At 40.8% G+C, this 21,620-nt stretch overlaps 1 protein-coding gene across 1 annotated transcript in view; it reads right to left on the bottom strand.

Annotated features, from left to right (window-relative positions):
• Positions 1-11,188: 11,188 nt before the first annotated feature.
• LOC107677829 (putative ATP-dependent RNA helicase TDRD12) overlaps positions 11,189-21,620 on the bottom strand; it is a 23,000-nt gene continuing 12,568 nt past the window's right edge. The window contains exons 23-36 of the mRNA XM_016472865.1: positions 20,632-20,771; positions 20,307-20,524; positions 20,098-20,179; positions 19,376-19,557; positions 18,563-18,770; positions 18,387-18,479; positions 18,113-18,285; positions 15,037-15,279; positions 13,768-13,826; positions 13,613-13,670; positions 13,387-13,500; positions 13,051-13,204; positions 11,852-11,912; positions 11,189-11,424 (exon numbers count right to left, since the gene is read on the bottom strand). Coding sequence (XP_016328351.1) covers positions 11,351-11,424; positions 11,852-11,912; positions 13,051-13,204; positions 13,387-13,500; positions 13,613-13,670; positions 13,768-13,826; positions 15,037-15,279; positions 18,113-18,285; positions 18,387-18,479; positions 18,563-18,770; positions 19,376-19,557; positions 20,098-20,179; positions 20,307-20,524; positions 20,632-20,771 — 1,859 coding nt within the window. The 3' untranslated portion in view covers positions 11,189-11,350. The remainder of the gene's footprint in view (positions 11,425-11,851; positions 11,913-13,050; positions 13,205-13,386; positions 13,501-13,612; positions 13,671-13,767; positions 13,827-15,036; positions 15,280-18,112; positions 18,286-18,386; positions 18,480-18,562; positions 18,771-19,375; positions 19,558-20,097; positions 20,180-20,306; positions 20,525-20,631; positions 20,772-21,620) is intronic.

The raw sequence follows: 21,620 nt of genomic DNA, 5'->3' as shown, positions 1-21,620 counted from the left end.
AGGATATCCAAAACTTCCAGGTGGTTTGAGATGGGAAAGGGAAGGTATTACAGTTTTAGGTGTTTTTATAGGTAATGCTCAATATCAGATGAAGAATTGGGAGGGTATGCTGGATAAGGTATCTGCCCGATTGTCTAAGTGGGAATGGCTATTACCACAGTTGTCATACAGAGGAAGAGTTCTGGTCGCTAATAACCTGGCAGCTTCTACACTGTGGCACAAATGTATAGTCTTTGATCCACCTGAGCACACTATATGCGAAATACAGAGGAAATTGGTCAATTTCTTCTGGAGTGGTGAACACTGGGTCAGGGCATCAGTGATTTTTTTGCCAGTTTGCGAGGGAGGACATGGCTTGGTGGATGTTAAGAGCCGTATTTATGCTTTCAGATTACAAGCAGCAAAAAGATTTCTTTATCATAAAGACTTATTATGGATTTATACAGCATGTGCCATCTTGCAAAGGGCAGGTGGGCTTGGACTTGACAAACATTTGTTTTTAATGAGATTGGAGGATATGGATTTGTCTGGAATTACACCTTTTTATCAGAAGATGTTTCACGTGTGGAGGAATGTTTATATGGATTTGTCTGTAATTACACCTTTTTATCAGAAGATGTTTCAGGTGTGGAGGAATGTTTTAAAGGTGGACAGAGATAGGAGCAGTTTTATTCACTGGACTCCTGAGGAACCTTTGTTTTTCAACAATATGATGCAGACAAGACTTCTGTCCTCAGTGAGTGTACAAGCATGTTTGCTCAGAAATGGGACTGTGAAGCTGGGTCACTTAATGGATAAAGATGGATGGAAATCTGTGGAAACTATTAAGGAAGTGACTGGATTATGATCGCAGAGACTTGCATCAAAATCGATAGAGGAAATTTCTCTGGCAATACAAGACATTTATGGAGAAAGTACAGCAAGAGGACAATTGTTAAACCAAAGCGACAAACAAGCATTTCCAAGGATTGGTATTTCATCACTAATGTTCCGGTGTTGAGGCGCAGTAAAGCTCTGGATCCGGAGCGCACAGAAGCAGCAGCAGCCGCGGAGAGCAGCCCTGCCATGAGCGCCACACTTCAGCCCCAATCCCTCACAGCAGTCTCTCTGAAGCGATCTTCAGGAGTTGAGTAACTGCTGCTCTGAATGACATTTACAACAGGACCCCACAGGCCGCCTCTGCGTGACGCCTGATAGGAAATTCCAATTTCCTTTCGTTTTGAAAATTATTTTTTATGGATAAATAAGTAACCTTATTTATTAAATATGTTTGGGATGTTAGCATTATATATATATCCATCGAGAAAATTTAATTTAGCTTTGAACAGGCAGTAAAAGGCGACTTTGGGTCATATGCCTGCCGTGCATAGCGTGGGGGCGTGACTTTTTCAAGCGCAAACCCCGCCCCGCGACCGATTCTAAGGATTTCATTGGTTGCGTAAATCACGTGGAAATCGTCTCTTCTCTTTTTTTAATAGAACTTTCAAAATTACAAAATTCAACAGCAAGTTCTTCACATATTTCTCGTATTTACACATTTTGTAAGTACAAATTGAAACAATTTTCATAAAATAAAAAACAATAAAATAATAATTTAAAAATAAACAAAATAAAAAAATAAATAAATAAATAAAAGGGCATCACAAGCATATTTTAAATGAATTTAGCAGAGACACAGTTCTTTGGGCTTTACGATTTTTTAAAGACTTTATAGATTCTAAATAAGCTTTAAAATATGTTTGAAAATGAGCAAAATTGGGTTTTAAAGGGGTGGTTGATTGCGATTTCACTTTTTTAACGTTATCAGAGAAGGGACAGAGCGGTGTGGAATAAAGGTAAATTATGTGAAAAATAATGCGTTTTTTTTTTAAACGAGGCATTAACACATGTTAGACTGCACCCCATAAATCAATCATCCCATGAAGGCCATAATCAAGCCTAGAAAAAACCCAGTGAACCACCCCTTTAAGTTACCCCATTTAGTTTGATGAATATAAAATGTTCCTAATAACAAAAACAGATCAATAATAAATATTTTCCTCCAGGGGGCGCTGAGTGGCTCACGTCACGAACCCCTGCCTGTTTCATAAAACAAGTTCACCAAATAAGCCAGGCTTCATTTCAGTTAGTCTGACTTATTTTGAACCAAATCAACTGACAAGAAGTCAGACTAACTGAAATAAACCTGGCTTATTTGGTAAACTTGTTTAATGAAACTGTTGAGTCCTATTCAAAACAAGGTTTTGTCTTATTGCAGGTGCTTGTACATTCAGAGGTGTAATAGTTTAAGATGATTCATTCCAAGTATTGGGTACTGAAAAATCTCCACACAAAAAATCTCTATAAAGGATTAAATAATACACTGAATACAAACGACTATCAGCCACCGCGCTGAAAAAAGTATCAAGTACAACACCAAACATCTTTTCTTAGACAATAGAAGACAAAAAAGACACTGTTTAAAACAGACAAACTATCCTCAGATAATCTGATGAAACTAAAATGAGAAGATGCATTTGTAACGTAATTACGCAAGTTGCTAGATTAGAAAGGGGGCACTGCTAACCTCCTTTCCTCTAAACTGCTTTAAAACACTTGAATATAGCAAATATATATTAAAATTGCTTAAATATATTTTCTCCTCAAGGATCCTCAAATGCAAATGGTGTGTGTTTTGCTTCAAGAGAGCAACCATACACTTGTGTTGTGTTTTACTTTCTTTTATATTAATTTATTCTTCATTCATTTATAATCATTTATCATTGAATCATTTTATTATTCCATATAAGTAAATTCTCTTTTTTTCTGAAGGGGACCGTGAAGAAATGGTCAGGGTGAAGGGCGGTGTCCACTGGAAGGGATGATGGGACTAGAAGACAGGTTTCCCCAATATAACCTAGTTTTAGACCTGTTTGTTTTAATGCAAACTTTAGCAGCTGTGGCTAAAACTGAGGTGGAAAAAGTGAAAACTGAAAAAGGGAGCTTTGGGATCAGAGGGAGGTACAGGTGCTTACATGGAGGTGGTTTTCTAAATTTAGCCTGGTCTTAGACCTGTACAACTTACAATGAACATGCATTCAGAGATGTCTTTGGTCTTTATGATGCATTTCAGAGACCCCTGATCAACGAAAACAAGTACCTTGTGTGTGGAGGGCATAAGATTGGGAAGGTTTACAGCAGAAGTCGGCAATTCAGGCTCTCAATATCCACTTTCCTGCAGAATTTAGCTCCAACCTTAATCAAACACACTTGAACAAGTTAATTAAGGTCTTCAGATTACTACAGGTTACAGGCAGGTGAGTTTGTATAGGGTTGTAGCTACACTGTAATGGAAAGTGGATCTTGAGTAGCTGGGGATGGCACAGAATTCTATTTACGCTAAGTGAAAACAGCAGTATTTTTTAAATGGTATGCTATACACTAAGAGCAAATAGCTATAGATTCTATTTACACTGTTAAAATAGCAGGATTTTCTGCTATTTATACTAGTTATTGCAAATAGTGGCAATTATCTGCACCTCAGTATTGTAGTACATTATAAAACAGTATGCAATAATAACGTATTGAGTGTAAATTATAATTTTAATTCAAATTATTAAATGGATGCCACCTTGGGACAATAAAGCCCTCCCTACACCTACCCTAATCCTACCCAAAACTTTATTTTCAACTTTTTGATTATTTCCTTTATTTTTATTGAAAATAAATGCCTTTCCAAAGTGATATGAGATTTGAAAAGGGAGAAAAAAAGTTCGGCAACAGGCGGGTTTGAACTCAGGTCGACTGCGTCAAAAAGCATGCGCTTTACCATCTACGCAACTGAAACGGCCGTTTGATGAGCGTCTTTTGTTGTGTTGACTACACCAATCACATGTTGGTGCACTTAGTATAAATAGACACTCCGTAACATAAATGATCAATACGAATAATCTCTACGTACAAATAAACAGTCTGTTTTGTTTATTAATCAATTAAATTAATTAATTGTGGCCTTTAGATTTTTGTCATTTGAAAATGTGTTTGTTTGTAATTAACGTAATTATATTTGTTAAACGGGGGGTCTAATACTATTTCATGCATTCTGAGTTATTTACACTGTTAAAGAGTTGGATTCTGAGTGTATTTCTGTGCCAAATACACTCCTTCCGGGTTCGTATAAGTTTCAGAAAGTTTTTTGGAATTCTTTGTAGTGGCACTTCTCCTGGAAGAGCGCGCACACATCAATCAGAGCAAGAGCGCGAGCACGCCCATTGAAGGCCCTGTCCCAAATCACACCCTAAACCCTCATGGTCTTCCTCTGAGTCCACATTTTCATGGCGTAATGCCACTTTGACTATTGGGTAGAAGTCTGCCGCGGAGCTCGCCTCAGTGCGGGCTCAGTAGAAGTGCACATTGAGGGTGCATAGCGGTTGCAAAGGGGCTAAAATGACACCCTACGGTCTCATGAACTTAACGGATACGTGTACGCGACCGTAAATGCACATGAAGTGTGCCATTTGGGACAGGGCCAACATGCTTCATTCGGGTTATGGAAGTTGTCGGCAGCACTGCACAGGACTTGCTCAAGAAGAATGTCTCCAAAGAAGTGTGTTTTTGGATGTGAGGGAAAGATAACCTTGTTCAGCTTCCCAAAGAAACCAGCGTTACGTGAACAGTGGATGCAGTTTTTTTTTTTCCTAGGGAGGAATGGCGTTTCGCAAGTGTGTTTGTTTGTTCCCATCATTTCGGTGACGAATGTTTTATAAACAAGGCCCAGTTCGAGGCCGGATTTGCACATTGTTTAAAACTGAAAGATGGAGCGTCCCAGCGATAAAATATCCCGGTCATGAGTCGGAACCGCAGGCAGTAATTAAAACAGCATAAAATGTCTGTTTTGTTGGCTATCAGTGGCTAAGTCCTTGCGACTCTTTATCTCCGTCCACAGCATGCCTCCAGGAGCTCGGCTGTTTTCAGAGAGAAGCGTAAAGCTGTATCTTTCTTTAATGAATCTGATAAAAAAGGCAACCTAGGGTGTGCTCTGTGTCCCACCCACCACAACCTTACAGGACACACCCTAGTCCTAACTCCAAGTGTTTCCTTTGGGGTGAACTGACAGCGTCGCCCAAATATTCCAGGTGGGCAAGGTGTGCAGTGTGCAGAATTGCGCTCTTGGTCCATTGCTTTCCATCCCACACATAGTGCTGCGGCAGAGCTTTTCTGGCCTGTAAGGGCGGCCTCTTCCTAATTGTACAGGCAGTTATAAGGTTTCCTAGATGCAGACTATAAAAGACTGCCATACAAGACTGCATACAATAATTGTATGTGGGCATTAAATTTTATTTTATTTTCAAAAAACCTTTTTGACGTTTTTTTCGCAACCTAGGATGCGCCCTGTGCCCCACCCACCACGACCTTACAGGACACACCCTAGTCCTAACTCCAAGTGCTTCCCTTGGGGTGAACTGACAGCATCGCCCAAATATTCCAGGTGACCAAGGTGTGCAATGCACAGAATTGCGCACTTGGTCTATTGCTAGCCGTCCCACACATAGTGCAGCGGCAGAGCTTCTCTGCCCTGTAAGTGCGGCCTCTCCCTAACTGTTCAGGCTGTTACAGGTTTCCTGGATGCAGACTATAAAATACTGCATTATGGGCACATAGCTGGTCTGTCCCGCCCATAGTTCTGCACCGGAGCTAGGAACCAATCCGACTTAAAGGCAAATTTGCCAGTTTTTTTTATAATAACTGTATGTGGGCATTAATTTTTAGTTTCTTTAAAAAACAAAACATTTTTGTCATTTTTTGGCAACCTAGGATGTGTCCTGTGTCCCATCCACCACAACCTTACAGGACACACCCTAGTCCTAACTCCAAGTGCTTCCTTTGGGGTGAACTGACAGCGTCGGCCAAATATTCCAGGAGGGCAAGGTGTGCAGTGCGCAGAATTGCGCTCTTGGTCCATTGCTAGCCGTCCCACACATAGTGCTGCGGCAGAACTATAATAACTGTATGTGGGCATTAATTTTTAGTTTCTTTAAAAGAAACAACAACTTTTTTTTTTTCATTTTTTGGCAACCTAGGATGTGCCCTGTGTCCCACCCACCACGACCTTACAGGACACACCCTAGCCCTAACTCCAAGTGCTTTCCTTGGGGTGAACTGACAGCGTCGCCCAAATATTCCAGGTGGGCAAGGTGTGCAGTGCGCAGAATTGCGCTCTTGGTCCATTGCTTTCCATCCCACACATAGTGCCGCGGCAGAGCTTTTCTGGCCTGTAAGGGCGGCCTCTTCCTAATTGTACAGGCAGTTATAAGGTTTCCTAGATGCAGACTATAAAAGACTGCCATACAAGACTGCATACAATAATTGTATGTGCACATTAAATTTTATTTTATTTTCAAAAAACCTTTTTGACGTTTCTTTCGCAACCTAGGATGTGCCCTGTGCCCCACCCACCACGACCTTACAGGACACACCCTAGTCCTAACTCCAAGTGCTTCCCTTGGGGTGAACTGACAGCATCGCCCAAATATTCCAGGTGACCAAGGTGTGCAATGCCCAGAATTGCGCTCTTGGTCCATTGCTAGCCGTCCCACACATAGTGCTGTGGCAGAACTTCTCTGACCTGTAAGGGAGGCCTCTCCCTAATTGTTCAGGCTGTTACAGGTTTCCTGGATGCAGACTATAAAAGACTGCATTATGGGCACTTAGCTGGTCTGTCCAGCCCATAGTTCTGCACTGGAGCTAGGAACCAATTCGACTTAAAGGCCAATTTGCCAGTTTTTTTTATAATAACTGTATGTGGGCATTACATTTTATTTTCAAAAAATCTTTTTGACGTTTTTTTGCAACCTAGGATGTGCCCTGTGTCCCACCCAGCACAACCTTACAGGACACACCCTAGTCCTAACTCCAAGTGCTTCCCTTGAGGTGAACTGACAGCATCGCCCAAATATTTCAGGTGACCAAGGTGTGCAATGCACAGAATTGCGCACTTGATCTATTGCTAGCCGTCCCACACATAGTGCAGCGGCAGAGCTTCTCTGCCCTGTAAGTGCGGCCTCTCTCTAATTGTTCAGGCTGCTACAGGTTTCCTGGATGCAGACTAAAGAATACTGCATTATGGGCACATAGCTGGTCTGTCCCGCCCATAGTTCTGCACCGGATCTAGGAACCAATCCGACTTAAAGGCCAATTTGCCAGTTTTTTTATAATAACTGTATGTGGGCATTAATTTTTAGTTTCTTTAAAAGAAACAACAACTTTTTTTTTTTCATTTTTTGGCAACCTAGGATGTGCCCTGTGTCCCACCCACCACGACCTTACAGGACACACCCTAGCCCTAACTCCAAGTGCTTTCCTTGGGGTGAACTGACAGCGTCGCCCAAATATTCCAGGTGGGCAAGGTGTGCAGTGCGCAGAATTGCGCTCTTGGTCCATTGCTTTCCATCCCACACATAGTGCTGCGGCAGAGCTTTTCTGGCCTGTAAGGGCGGCCTCTTCCTAATTGTACAGGCAGTTATAAGGTTTCCTAGATGCAGACTATAAAAGACTGCATTATGGGCACATAGCTGGTCTGTCCCACCCATAGTTATGTACTGGAGCTAGGAACCAATCCGAAATTGAGGCCAATGCGACAGTTTTTTCAATAATTGTATGAGGACATACATTTTTAGTTTCTTTTAAAAATAACTTTTTTGTCGTTTTTTGGCAAACTAGGGTGTGTCCTGTGTTCCACCCACCACGACCTTACAGGACACACCCTAGTCCTAACTCCAAGTGTTTCCCTTGGGGTGAACTGACAGCGTCACCAGAATATTCCAGGTGGTCAAGGTGTGCAATGCCCAGAATTGCGCTCTTGGTCCATTGCTAGCCGTCCCACACATAGTGCTGTGGCAGAACTTCTCTGACCTGTAAGGGAGGCCTCTCCCTAATTGTTCAGGCTGTTACAGGTTTCCTGGATGCAGACTATAAAAGACTGCATTATGGGCACTTAGCTGGTCTGTCCAGCCCATAGTTCTGCACTGGAGCTAGGAACCAATTCGACTTAAAGGCCAATTTGCCAGTTTTTTTATAATAACTGTATGTGGGCATTAATTTTTAGTTTCTTTAAAAAACAAAACATTTTTGTCATTTTTTGGCAACCTAGGATGTGTCCTGTGTCCCATCCACCACAACCTTACAGGACACACCCTAGTCCTAACTCCAAGTGCTTCCCTTGAGGTGAACTGACAGCATCGCCCAAATATTTCAGGTGACCAAGGTGTGCAATGCACAGAATTGCGCACTTGATCTATTGCTAGCCGTCCCACACATAGTGCAGCGGCAGAGCTTCTCTGCCCTGTAAGTGCGGCCTCTCTCTAATTGTTCAGGCTGCTACAGGTTTCCTGGATGCAGACTATAAAATACTGCATTATGGGCACATAGCTGGTCTGTCCCGCCCATAGTTCTGCACCGGAGCTAGGAACCAATCCGACTTAAAGGCCAATTTGCCAGTTTTTTTCATAATAACTGTATGTGGGCATTAATTTTTAGTTTCTTTAAAAGAAACAACAACTTTTTTTGTATCATTTTTTGGCAACCTAGGATGTGCCCTGTGTCCCACCCACCACGACCTTACAGGACACACCCTAGCCCTAACTCCAAGTGCTTTCCTTGGGGTGAACTGACAGCGTCGCCCAAATATTCCAGGTGGGCAAGGTGTGCAGTGCGCAGAATTGCGCTCTTGGTCCATTGCTTTCCATCCCACACATAGTGCTGCGGCAGAGCTTTTCTGGCCTGTAAGGGCGGCCTCTTCCTAATTGTACAGGCAGTTATAAGGTTTCCTAGATGCAGACTATAAAAGACTGCATTATGGGCACATAGCTGGTCTCTAAAGAATATTTTAGCATTTATCAAAGGTGCAGTATGGAATATTTGGCCCCCTAGTAGCTGAGGTGTAAAATTCCAAGTTACTCGCGGAGGAACATTATTCTGGTAATTATGTGATTTGGGCTTCGACTTAGCTCTTCAGCATGGCTGAATATGATAGTTTGAGGCATACCGGTGTAACCATGGATACGGGAAATCCTTTTGTAATAATAATAATAATAATAATAATAATGTTTTATTTATATAGCGCCTTTCCAGAGCTCAAGGACACTTTACAATAAACATCAGAAATGTGAGGATAACATCAAACAGTAATACAGAAAGTAAAGAGAACATCAGACATCTAGAGAGTAATATATAGATAAGACAATACAAGACAGAAGTTAATTTAAGAAAGATAACATTCTGAAAACAAGTATTGTCCCATTTACACAAGCTTTCGGATCTCTGGCCTCAATCTTCACAGATCTAACAAAGTGTTGGTAAATAAAGCCTTTGGAGCTAGTTTGTGACATTTTAGGAGAACTATAGTTAGTATAGTGAATGTAATCAGGGTTGTTAGCATAAACAAAAAAGCATTAACTGAAATTACATATATATGTGTGTGTGTGTGTGTGTGTGTGTGTGTGTATGTGACCCTGGAGCACAAAAGCAGTCTTAAGTCGCTAGGGTATATTTGTAGCAATAGCCAAAAATACATTGCATGGGTCAAAATGATAGATTTTTCTTTTATGCCAAAAATCATTAGGATATTAAGTAAAGATCATGTTCCATAAAGATATTTTGTAAATTTCCTACCGTAAATATATCAAAACTTAATTTTTGATTAGTAATATGCATTGCTAAGAACTTAATTTGGACAACTTTAAAGCAGATTTTCTCAATATTTAGATTTTTTTTGCACCCTCAGATTCCAGATTTTCAAATAGTTGTATCTCAGCCAAATATTATCCTATCCTAACAAACCTTAGATCAATGGAAAGCTTATTCAGCTTTCGGATGATCTCAATTTAAAAAAATTGACCGTTATGACTGGTTTTGTGGTCCAGAGTCACACACACGCACACACACATATGTGTGTGTGTGTGTGTGCATGGCCATAGCCAGCTTTGAGGTCACAGAGGTCCGGACCGATATCAATTTTTCATATTCAAGAATAAAATTGAAAGTTCTCTGAATTGTGGCTAATATGACTAATTAGCGTTTTAAAACAATTCCTATCAGTGTCTGCATGTATAATTAGGAAAGTTTGCCTAGATTGTTGTGTCCATGGTGTGAAAATAAAAAAAAAAGCCCATAGATATCTAGCAGTGTTCCACATTTGGTAAGACAAATACAATGAGCATAATGATACTATCTGTAACAAATTGTAAGAACGTCAAAAACAGTAGCATAACACTAACACAATAACATTTTGTAAGATTCTGTCAACTGTAAAACATCTTAAATAAAACATTGTTCACAAACATCTACATGTCTGTCTGTAGTGTATATGAGTTGCATCTTCAGGTGTTATTATAGCACAATTCTTAACAACCCTTCTCAAATCCTGGTTACAGCCATATGTTTAAAAAGTAAATGTGATTGACAAAGGATTCACTTAAAAAAAAATTTAAAATTACATAGCTTATGAGGCAACTACTTAGAACTTTGCTTAAAACTTACCGGTAGTTCAACTAAAGTATCCATTTGCTGTTTGCTTTCATTTAAAATCTTACTTGTTGGCGACTCTTCCGTCACCTGTCGTGGTCTCTTCTTTTTGCTCGGCCAATTCCAAATTCCATGACGTCACAAAGGCTGACGCACCATAGGCCCCGCCCACTGGCGTTCTCTCGGACTGAGAGCAGTGTATTTTGTGTTTCAGCTCTATATAATGAAGACAGCTGAGCAGTGGGCATCCACATGTATTTAGGGACACTCCTGCCAGTCTTCATGGGTCTTTGGGTCTGAACATCAGTCTGTTATTCAAGGTTTATACCTTAATGTTGATCACATGACCAGCTGTGCCATGATTTAAGTTACTACTAACAATGAAATAATAATAAAATGAAAACATTGATTTTCATAGCTCGAACCATTTATTGCATTTCAATTTAAGCGAAACTCATCGCAACATTAAGTTCACAAACCCTGAAACGGTTTGCTTTAGCACTTTATCGCTTCATAAAGAACATGGCAAAGTGTAGTAACAATTTATCAAATCTACAATAACTTAAATATTCATATGAAAGAACACAAACAAAAACACTGCACACCATATGCACTGCAATCAATCAGCGCTTCACAACAAGGTTGACATTCACAAAACGACATTTTATTAACAAAACTAGCATAACTCAAGAAAGCCATTCAAAAGACACGGTTGTGGGACTCATAACACCAACATACTGAAAAATAATAATTTATTATTGTTAATTGGACAATGAAATTTGACTGAAAACTGATGTAGAGTCGGATATGCTCCATTAATGTCCTGTAGAACAACTGCGATCCGTTCTATTCAGTCACTGTCGCTGGCGCTCTCAGAGCTGACGTAACAGCCCTCCTCTCCCACCTCAGCCAGGAACCAGTGCCCTGATCCAAAACAGTCATGTGATTACACACTGCTTTTAAATGACAGGAAAAACATGCAGTTTGAGCTCTGTTAAAAGAACAATTTAAAATGAAATCTAGCCCTTCACAGTAACTCTCCAATGTATTTCTTTATTTTTGACTGATTTATTATTTACTTGTTTTCTAAATCTGAGTGGTTCATACATAAAAAGTCACACCTTTGGCTGTTTGTGGTCAAAACTGACCAACCATAGGAAATAAATGAGGAAGACCATAACAGGAAGTACAGGGAGGGGTAAATAAGACTAAAATCCCCACAAAAGTGCATCATTTTATTGTTACTACTTCAGGAAATTGTGGTTTAAAATGAAAAATGACACTTTTACTCTCTCCAATCAAAACTTTTCTCAGGAAGGCTAAATCAATCCGTTATCTATTAATTCCTCACCGTTTAATGAAGAAACACGAGTCTCATCAATGAAGTCGAATTCATAGCTGACAAATGGACTCTGTGGAGAAACAGAAATAACCAGAGAATGTTTTAAAAAATCATTTATTATAAATCAAATTACAATGCCGTTCAAAAGTTTGGGATCAGCAAGATTTTTTTTTTTTTTTATTAAGTCTCTTATGCTCATCAAGGCTGTATTTATTTGATCAAAATAGAAAAAAAAAAACATAATTGTGAAATATTATTGCAATTTCTAATATTGTTTTCCTATATTAATATACTTTAAGATTAGTGCTGTCAAACGATTAATTGCATCCAAAATAAAAGTTTTTGTTTACATAATATATGTGTGTGTACTGTGTATATTTATTATGTATATATAAATACACATACTATATTTTGAAAATATTTAAATGTATACATTTATATTCATATTATTTATATATAAATATATTTAATATATAAACAACATTTTTCGTAAATATATACATCTATGTGTGTATTTATATTATACATAATAAATATACACAGTACACACACACATATATTATGTAAACAAAAACTTTTATTTTGGATGCGATTAAGCGTTTGACAGCACTATTTAAGATATAATTTATTTCTGTGACACAGCGCTGAATTTTCAGCATCATTACTCCAGTTTTCGGTGTTGAATTTTTTTTATTAATTTAACATCCTCGCTGAATAAAAATAGAAAGCAGAACATTTTCTAACCCCAAACTTTTGAATAGTAGTGTATATTGTAACACAAAATTTCTATTTTTTTACTGTTCTTTGTAACTTTTTATTCATGAAAGAATCCTGAAAAAAGTATCACAGGTCCCAAAAAATATTAAGCATCACAACTGTTTCCAACATTGATTATAAATCAGCATATAATGATTTCTGAAGGATCATGTGACACTGAAGACGGGTGTAACGGCTGATGAAAATTCAGCTTTGCATCACAGGACTAAAATATATTTTAAAGTATATTAAAATAGAAAACTGTTATTTTAAATTGCAATATTTCACAAAATTACAATTTTTCCTGTGTATTTTTGATCAAATAGATACAGCCTAGATACAACTTTATACTGATCCCAAACTTTTGAACGACATAATACAGCACAATTAATGCATTCAAAACGTTCTCGGCGCTAATGAAATGTCTCATTTTATTAAGATATAGATGGTGCCTTGTGTTTGAGGAGTGTTCTCCAGTCCCGCTTTTCCTTTTTCTTCAGCTTCATCACCGGCTCATTGCATCTCATTTCCCATGAGCACTGCTCCGTGGTGATGGCACCGGACAGCTCCAGCTTTGCATAGTAATGCCGGTCATTCACGTACCCACTGAGATTCAAATAAATGAAAAATTACCATAAAACATACATGCAAGACTCCATACATCAATGCACATGTTGTTTGCTGTCCTGTCAAATTAAGGAAATACAGGCCTTAAAAGTGCTTTTTCTAGCATGAAATGTTAACATTAATAAATGGCTGAACAAACAGATGCTTTATAATCACGTGACCTGTAAATGACAGTGTCTGAGCAGAAATCACACTTCTGCATCACTGGATTGATGAGCTTTATGTAGACCGTGACCAACTCGCCCCTCTGGAACCATTTGATCTGTGGGTGAAAACTACACGGGAAACACTTGGTATTACTATCAGATATGAACAATAATCAGAATACCTTTACACATGGTATGGCTGAATGTTGTGAACATATTTAATAAAATATTTATAACTCACCTTGTAGGCTGGAATGAGATCGGGGCTGGATTGTGGAAATTCTGTGGTTCATCTTTGTCTACATAATCAATGTGGGCAAAAACCAAGTGTTACTATAAATGGGAATAAACAGACTAGTTGACCTCAAACTATTCCTTACATGTGAATAAACATGCCTGTTTCAGAGCTGGCAGGTCTGGTCTGCTTCGGAGATGAGAATCCATTCAGATCAGGGCTAAAAAGAAAAAAAAAACAATGAGAAAGTCAGTTATTACAAACCAGAGAAGAGTCAGTTCTTATTCAGAACAGGTTTAAAATACTAAAATAAAAAATACTGGAACAGTACGATTTTGATGATAAAAACCAATGTAGCCTGATGACAAACAAATAACTGGTTGTTTTAAATAAATCACCCATTCACTGCAGAGAAGTAATGTTACACTTCTCTAAATCTGATGAAGAAACAAACTCGTCTACAATCTTGGATGGCCTGAGGTTGAGTGCATTTTCATTTTGGGGTGAACTGTTCCTTTAAAGTACGATCACATTTACTGTAGTTTGGCGAATTTCTGCAGACGAAATCCAGCCATTTCAATAGGAATCCGTAATTGTGAATTTCGTGTCAGTACAAAAGATTTCCCCACGCATACCTCGCAATGGATTCAATTTGGTTACAAGGGTTTGCCACATTCGAAACCAACAGAAAGCTGCTTGACTGGCAAGTGACTTCTGTGTGAGCTTTGCTTCAAAGATCTCTACACTATTGATTATAGACAATGGACCTTTATGCCTGCAAAAATAAATAAAACGTTGCCAAAATTTGAACAAAGTGGCTTTGAAGACTTTCAATTTGAAAAAACAAAATAAATAATGCAACAGTGCAAATGGAAAGATAGGTGGATGAAAGATATTTGCTGTATGTAGTGAAAACGTCTCAGGTTACTTGTGTAACCATGGTTCCCTGAGTAGGGAACGAGACACTGCGTCCTCTAGGGGTCGCTATGGGGAACGCCTCGTCGTGACCCGTGTCTGAAGCATACATTGAAAAAACACCAACTCGTTGGCCGGCGACAGCCATGACGTCACTACCGGTGCGACTAAAGTATAAATAGGCGCCGACGGGTCACGACGAGGCGTTCCCCATAGCGACCCCTAGAGGACGCAGTTCGAAGTTCCCATGAAAGGGAACCATAAAACTACAAAAAGATGAACTTATAGTGAAAAGCATCTATACTTTATGTATCATGCAGCTTGAAGTCAGTCAGTTTGTACATAACAATCTGAGACAAATATAGCAATTTGATGGAAAACGATTTGAGTAGCGTGGCATGTCTTTAAGCTGTAGACTCAATCATAATAGTACTATAAGAAATTTCATTAAACAAGACATTCTAAAATACATTCAGATGATTTTTTTTGAATACATCAGTTAAATATATACTAACCTCATGGTATTCATGCTTCCCTCTGAAGAATCATCTTCATCATCATCATCATCATCATCATCATCATCATCACTGTCCTTCAGGTCTCCATTGCACTGGACAGCACTGTTGTTCTGGGGGCTGATGGGAGTCTGGCTGAAGTCCATGGCATTATGACTGCTGACTAAATCCTTCATCCTACTGGTCAGAACGTCTTCTGTAACCTCAACTCTCTGCTGTGAGGATGACGAAGGGCTCTCAAACCTGTCAAACAAAAAAATAATGTTTTTTTTGTTATTGTTTGTTATCAATTTTGTTATTGTTTGGTTTTCTTGACACAAAATTGCTCCGGTTTCAAATGCAATATTGGTTTCCTGAGATAACAGGAATGAGCATTGCGTTGAATCACGCTTAGGGGAGAACTCCATTCTCTTCCGAATGCTAATACTAATATGAATACTAATACTGAAGTTTGGTAAGCCACCCCCTCGAACGTGAATCTCAAGAAGGGTCTGTGTTGAGGGGGTATTTGGATATGAATGTAAGGATCTTTAAAATCCACTGATATGAACTAGTCCTCTGGGCAAAACTACACACAGATCTGTTTCAAAGTCAGCATCCTGAATGGATCTCAGGGGCCTGAGCCCACCATCTTTCTTTGGGACGAGGAAATAATTGCTGTAAAACCCTTCCTCACTGTTCTCTGGCGGGACTGTTTCGACGGCTCCTTTCACCAGAAGACACTGCACTTCGGAACGGAGAACGTGAGCATCGTTGTCCTGAAATGAATTTTGGACCACACCCCTGAAGAAGGGAGCCTCGTTCTAGTCTGTAGAACCCAACTTGACGTGCCCAGGATGGCTTCCCAAGTCTCCAGCTGGGTGGGAAGGGGAGGAAGTTTTTCAGATGGCAGGTTGCTACACAGAGGCAGGGAACTGACCATCGCCAATGTATCGAAGAGGAGAAGTGCTCTTTATAGCCAGTGGGTCCGCTATCCCAGTGGTAGTTGGTGCTTGGGCACATGCAAAGTGAGTAGGTTGGGCCCACAGTCATTGACACAATGAACAAAGCCTCCAACACCCAGAGCTGAATGAAGGACTGGAAGGCAAATGTGAGACTTCGAGGGAAGTCCGGCCTCGGCGGGACTAAGCCTTCTCTCCAGACAGATCAATACGACTTCTGCGGCTCAGGTCCCAATGTCAATGCTCAGGTTCGGGCTTGGACTGAGGCTGAGCAGGCAACAGAGCAGACTTCACAGGCTGTTGAGTTGACAGAGCCTTGTGGCGACTTGAAACAGCCGCTGAGCTGGAGCGCTTAGTCGAGAAGTGGTGCATGGCTTGCGACGACTTCTGAGCTGCAGTGAAGCGTTCCACGAAACCATCAACAGTGGGTCCAAACAGCCCGGTCACAGAGACTGGGGAGTCGAGGAAGGCAGTCCTGTCTGCGTTCTTGATCTCTGTCAGGTTTAACCAGAGGTGGCGCTCAAGCACCACCAAACTGGCCATTGACCTACCGATCGCCTGGGCTGTGGTCTTTGTGGCACACAGGGCCAGGTCAGTTGCGCTGCGCAGCTCCCTGAAAGTCACTGGATCTGGGCCGGACTCACCCATGGCTTGGAGGAGTTTGATCTGGAAAACCTGGAGGGCCGCCATAGTGTGAAGCGTGGAGCCCGCCTGTCCCGCTGCAGAGTAGGCCCTACCTGCTAGGGCTGAGGTGGTTCTGCAGGGCTTGGACGGATGAACAGCCTTGGCAGATTTTCCAGCTGTGGCCGGGCAGAGGTGTGCAGCGAAGGCCTCTTCAAGAGGAGGGAGCTTCTCGTAGCCCCTTTGCTCTGCGCCATCAATGGAGGTGAGTGCTGCGGAGGCAGAAGAGTGGATGCGGGCCGAGTAGGGGGCGCACCACGACTTGAGTTCGGCATGAACTCCTGGAAAGAATGATGCGGGTCTCTGACGGGGGGCTCTTTGGTGGTGCCTTGGCGGGAGGCGTTCATCCAGGTGGCTGCAGGCGGGCTCTTCTGGGGCCGACCACTCCAAGCCGAGCTCTTCAACGGCCTTTGTGAGAATGCGGATGAGCTCACTATCCACACTGGGCCATACACCACCAGATTTTTGGGGCGGAAGGGAGTCAGGGCGCTCCACAGAGCAATCTGCATCAGAGGCCGCCAGTGACATGGCAGCATTCTCTTCAGATCCTCTAAAGATGACCATACAGCTCACTCCAGACGAGGGGCGCTGATCCTCTTGGGAGAAGAGCACTGGGGAATCATGTCGCTGCGGGGAAGGCAAGGCATGCGGGCCATGTGCCGGCATGAGCTTGCTCGAGCCCGTCTGTTCAGCTTTTTGACTCTGCTGTTTCTTCCTCCGAGGCTCCTGGGAGGAGAGAAATGGGAGAGTGCGAGGGGCAGGATCGCCTTCACTGAAGAAAGCGATCCGCGAGCGTAGCAAGGCGAGACTCATGCTCTCGCGATGAGAGCAGGCCGTCTCTGTGAGTGCTGCCTCAGCGTGAGCACGGCCCAGGCAAGCGACGCACTCACTGTGCTCGTCTGACTCATGCAGGGGTGCCCTGCACGTGGCACATCTGTGGCGTGTCATTTTAAAGCCAACATTGACAAAATTTGCTTAATTAGAAGGAGAAATTAGCTTTGGATTTTCGCCAGATGGCCACAGGGGAGAAGCACTGAGTGGGAGAGCGTCCTTCCTCTGCTGGGGCTCTTCTTCGGCGAGTAGCAGGCTTCTTCGCTCTTCGTAGTCCAGCGAGGAGATGATCTTCGCGCTGAAGGAGAAAGATTCTGATGAAATGGCATTCAGCGATGACTTATATAGGCAGTTTGCTGCACAAACGTTAACAAACCCAGCTTCACTATTCAGAAGAAGAGTTTCCCTCCCAAGTGTGATACAAAGCAATGTAGGAGACCGTTTCGAAAGGGAAATATATTTCTATTTCTTTCTATTGTGAAATGTGACCTCCATATTTCATCATGAAAAATAATAACTATGAAAAAATTCATAATGTACCTAATAATAGGTTTGATTTTCTTGACAAAATGTGTATTTCTATTCCTTTCTATTGTGAACTGATCTGAACAATAGTAATAAACCTGTCATCTGTCAAGTGCTGGAGTGTGTTTGCGTTCTCATCTCCCTGGAAAACTCTCTTCAGCAGGTCCAAGTGCTGAGGATTATTGACACCAAACCCAGAGGCCAAGATCTCAGCATGGACATTATACTCATTAATGTAGGTCTTCAGACCAGGAACACGTGTCATGCGCACCTGCGCGAGAAAAACAAATGCAGAAAAGAGCGTTAGAATGTCTTCAGACTGGACCAGCAAAACCTTGTAACGCCTGTGATGCAAACATCTTAAACGCCTACCATAGGATCAACCCAGACAGTATTTCCCACACTCATCACAACCCTGGCCTGATGCAGCTTCCCTTTGATCTTCTGACTGATGGCTCTGGTCACCTGAAATAAACATTTTGCTTTTCTAAAACAGCCGTTTATGTACAAACTGAAGAAATGTTTTCTTTCAGTAGGACTATTGAGACCTTCGGGTTCCAGTCCACCTCCCCATCGACGGGCTGCGCTCTGCACAGGATGATCTCCACAGCCTGGCCTGGCAAATCCTGAAACTGAGGAGGAAGTTGGAGTAGCTGGTGTGATTTCACTTCCTGTGTGCGGCCCTCATCTATGAAGCAGGCAGTGACGCTGCTGAACAGCTGCTCTCCTTTTTCCGGCACTTCAATCACACACACCCTAGAATCAATATACAATCAAACAATTATTTCCCATGAACTTGAATTTTCAATTGACATGTAATCCATTCATTTACATACATAACCGTTCGGTAAACTTTTAATGTTTTTGAAAGAAGTGTGTTTTGCTCACCAAGGCTGCATTTTAATACAGTAATAATGTGAAATATTTTTAAAGTAACTGTTTACTATTTTAATATATTTTAAAATATAATTTCATCCTGCGATACAACGCATTATAACAGTCTTCAGTGTCACATGATCCTTCAGAAATCATTCTAATATGCTCATTTGCTGCTCAAGAAACATTTCTTATTATCAATGTTGAAAACAGTTGTGCTGCTTAATATTTTTGTGGAAATCTGATAATCTTTTCATCATTCTTTGCAGCACTTATTAGAAATAGAAATCTTTTGTAACATCATCTTTCTGATCACTTTTGTTTAATTTAATGCATAATTGCTGAATACAAGCAATTATGTTCTTTTCCAAAAAAAAAAAAAAAAATCCAAACATTTGAAAGGTACTGCATGTAAAACATAAATAAAAGGTTTCCATAATGATGTGTACATAAAGTGTCCCACTAGAGGGCGTTTGAGAGATTACCGGTTATAGATATTCTCCTCTTGAACGGCATATAATTCTCCCTTCAGCACTTCCACAGCACAGCGTCTCTCAATAACGTAGTGTGCGTTCATTTGAACAGCGAGAGTCTCATAACCATCGTCTTTCTGGCTCATGATGCGGCCAGAGTACACATTCGCTGACTTTATGCACAGCGGCAAAACCTTTTCAAAGTCGAAAGAAACAGTTACAGTCAACTGCTAGTAGAAGGCAAACTGTGACAATCAAAAGGTCCAGAATTCATACTTAGTGCTATTAAAATAAAAAAATATGACAAGATCTCAAAACACGCAATAACAAATTCTGAAAAGCTATTCTGTGGCATAAAATGGTAACTAGAAAGTAACCTTTTATTTTTTCCCCTTTACTTTTTAATTCCCTTACCTGTATTTTTGTCAAATAAAGTGCTCAATAGGAGAGGATTGAGCATGTGTAGAAGACGAAACTGCATCACTCATTCATTCACACATGCAGAACATTCCCATTTAATGGTGACCTCATATTTAAATAACCATTTTTGTGGTTAAAAAGCAAGTTGTACAGCCCTACTTTTGATATACTGTATTAAGCCAAAATTTGCCTAATTCCTTGAAATTCCACATTTTACAACAGATTCCTTTTTAATGACTGAATTCCAGATGTTTTCCACATCTTGTAAAATATATGGTTTTTGGCTTTATGATTTCTAAATTCTTTTAACTAACCATGACAGTCCCAGAGTCAGGGTGCTTTGGATGATCCAGGGATTTGTTGATCATGTGTCTATCCGGACAAACTGTGCTGTCTCTGTTGAGAGTGAGAATACATTTTCAAGTTAGTAGCATGTGTTCACAAATGTATTACTTCTTTACAAATAACTACTTGCATTTAACACTATTAACACCTGGCGGAATTACTACAATGAAGCAGAGACCTGCAGAAGCCGAAGCTCTTGAGCGAGGAGCAGAGGGGTCTGTCTGTCTTCTGCTCCTCTTTGGCCTGCTGGACACCCAGAGCAAACTGTAGCAGCTCAGGGGGCAGAAGAGCGCCGCTTCTCCTCAGGTACCGCAGGACGCCACACACGTGACGGGCGTTCAGCTCCGACAGCAGCAACACCGACTGAGCTGCAGGAGAGGAGCTCTCGGCATGATCCTGTGCGGGACGTTACGAAGCAAAGCTTACATCACACTCTCTTATATAGAACACATAATAGAAATATTCAGAAAAATGCACAGAACAAGATAAACCAAAGCAAGTACCATTTCTGGAAGGTTTCTGAAATTCTCTGACAGGCAGAACAGACGGCTGCCAAAGAGCTTGGGGGAGCTGGGGAACCCATAATGCACCACGCATGTGGCGTCCCGGATCCCGAGAGCCTTAAGGCAGTCGTTGGTGGTAACTGAAGAAGGAATGAGAGTAACACTGAATGCTCCCTAATATTAGCACATAGTCCCATTTGGTTGTTTGGGGAGCCAGTTCCTAACCTTCTAGGAATGTCTTTTGTATTTTTATTTTATTTTTTTTTAACCATTACCTTATATGTGACCCTGGACCACAAAACCAGTCTTAAGTAGCACAGGTATATTTGTAGCAATAGCCAAAAATACATTGTATGGGTCAAAATTGTTCTTTTATGCCAAAAATCATTAGGGTATTAAGTAAAGATCATGTTCCATAAAGATATTTTGTAAATTTCCTACTGTAAATATATCAAAACTTAATGTTTGATTAGTAATATGCTTTGCTAAGGACTTCATTTGGACAACTTTAAAGGCGATTTTCTCAATATTTAGATTTTTTTGCACCCTCAGATTCCAGATTTTCAAATAGTTGTATCTCGGCCAAATATTGTCCTATCATAACAATATCATACCATACATCAATGGAAAGTGTATTTATTCAGCTTTCAGATGATGTATAACTCTCAATTTAAAAAAATTGACCCTTATGACTGGTTTTGTGGTCATATATAGTAATTATCGCGACAGGCCTACAGGCAACAACGTATTAAAGGGGTCATAGGATGCCCATTTTCCACAAGTTGATATGATTCTTTGGGGTCTTAATGAAAAGTCTGTAACATAGTTTGGCTAAAAAAAATTTCAATGGTAGTGTAAAAAACACATTTTCTCTTTTCAGATCAAGCCGTTTTTGTAGCATTTTCCTTTAAATGTTAATGAGCTCTGCTGGCCCCACCCCTCTCTTCCGAGCCGCTCTCAGAGAGACTGTTTACTTTAGCCGCATTCAT

This window comes from Sinocyclocheilus anshuiensis, unplaced genomic scaffold (genome assembly GCF_001515605.1).
Source record: "Sinocyclocheilus anshuiensis isolate Anshui unplaced genomic scaffold, SAMN03320099.WGS_v1.1 scaffold1310, whole genome shotgun sequence".
Classification (NCBI taxonomy): domain Eukaryota; kingdom Metazoa; phylum Chordata; class Actinopteri; order Cypriniformes; family Cyprinidae; genus Sinocyclocheilus; species Sinocyclocheilus anshuiensis.
Note: the sequence above shows the minus strand (reverse complement) of the source record. Positions and strands in the feature narration are given on the sequence as shown.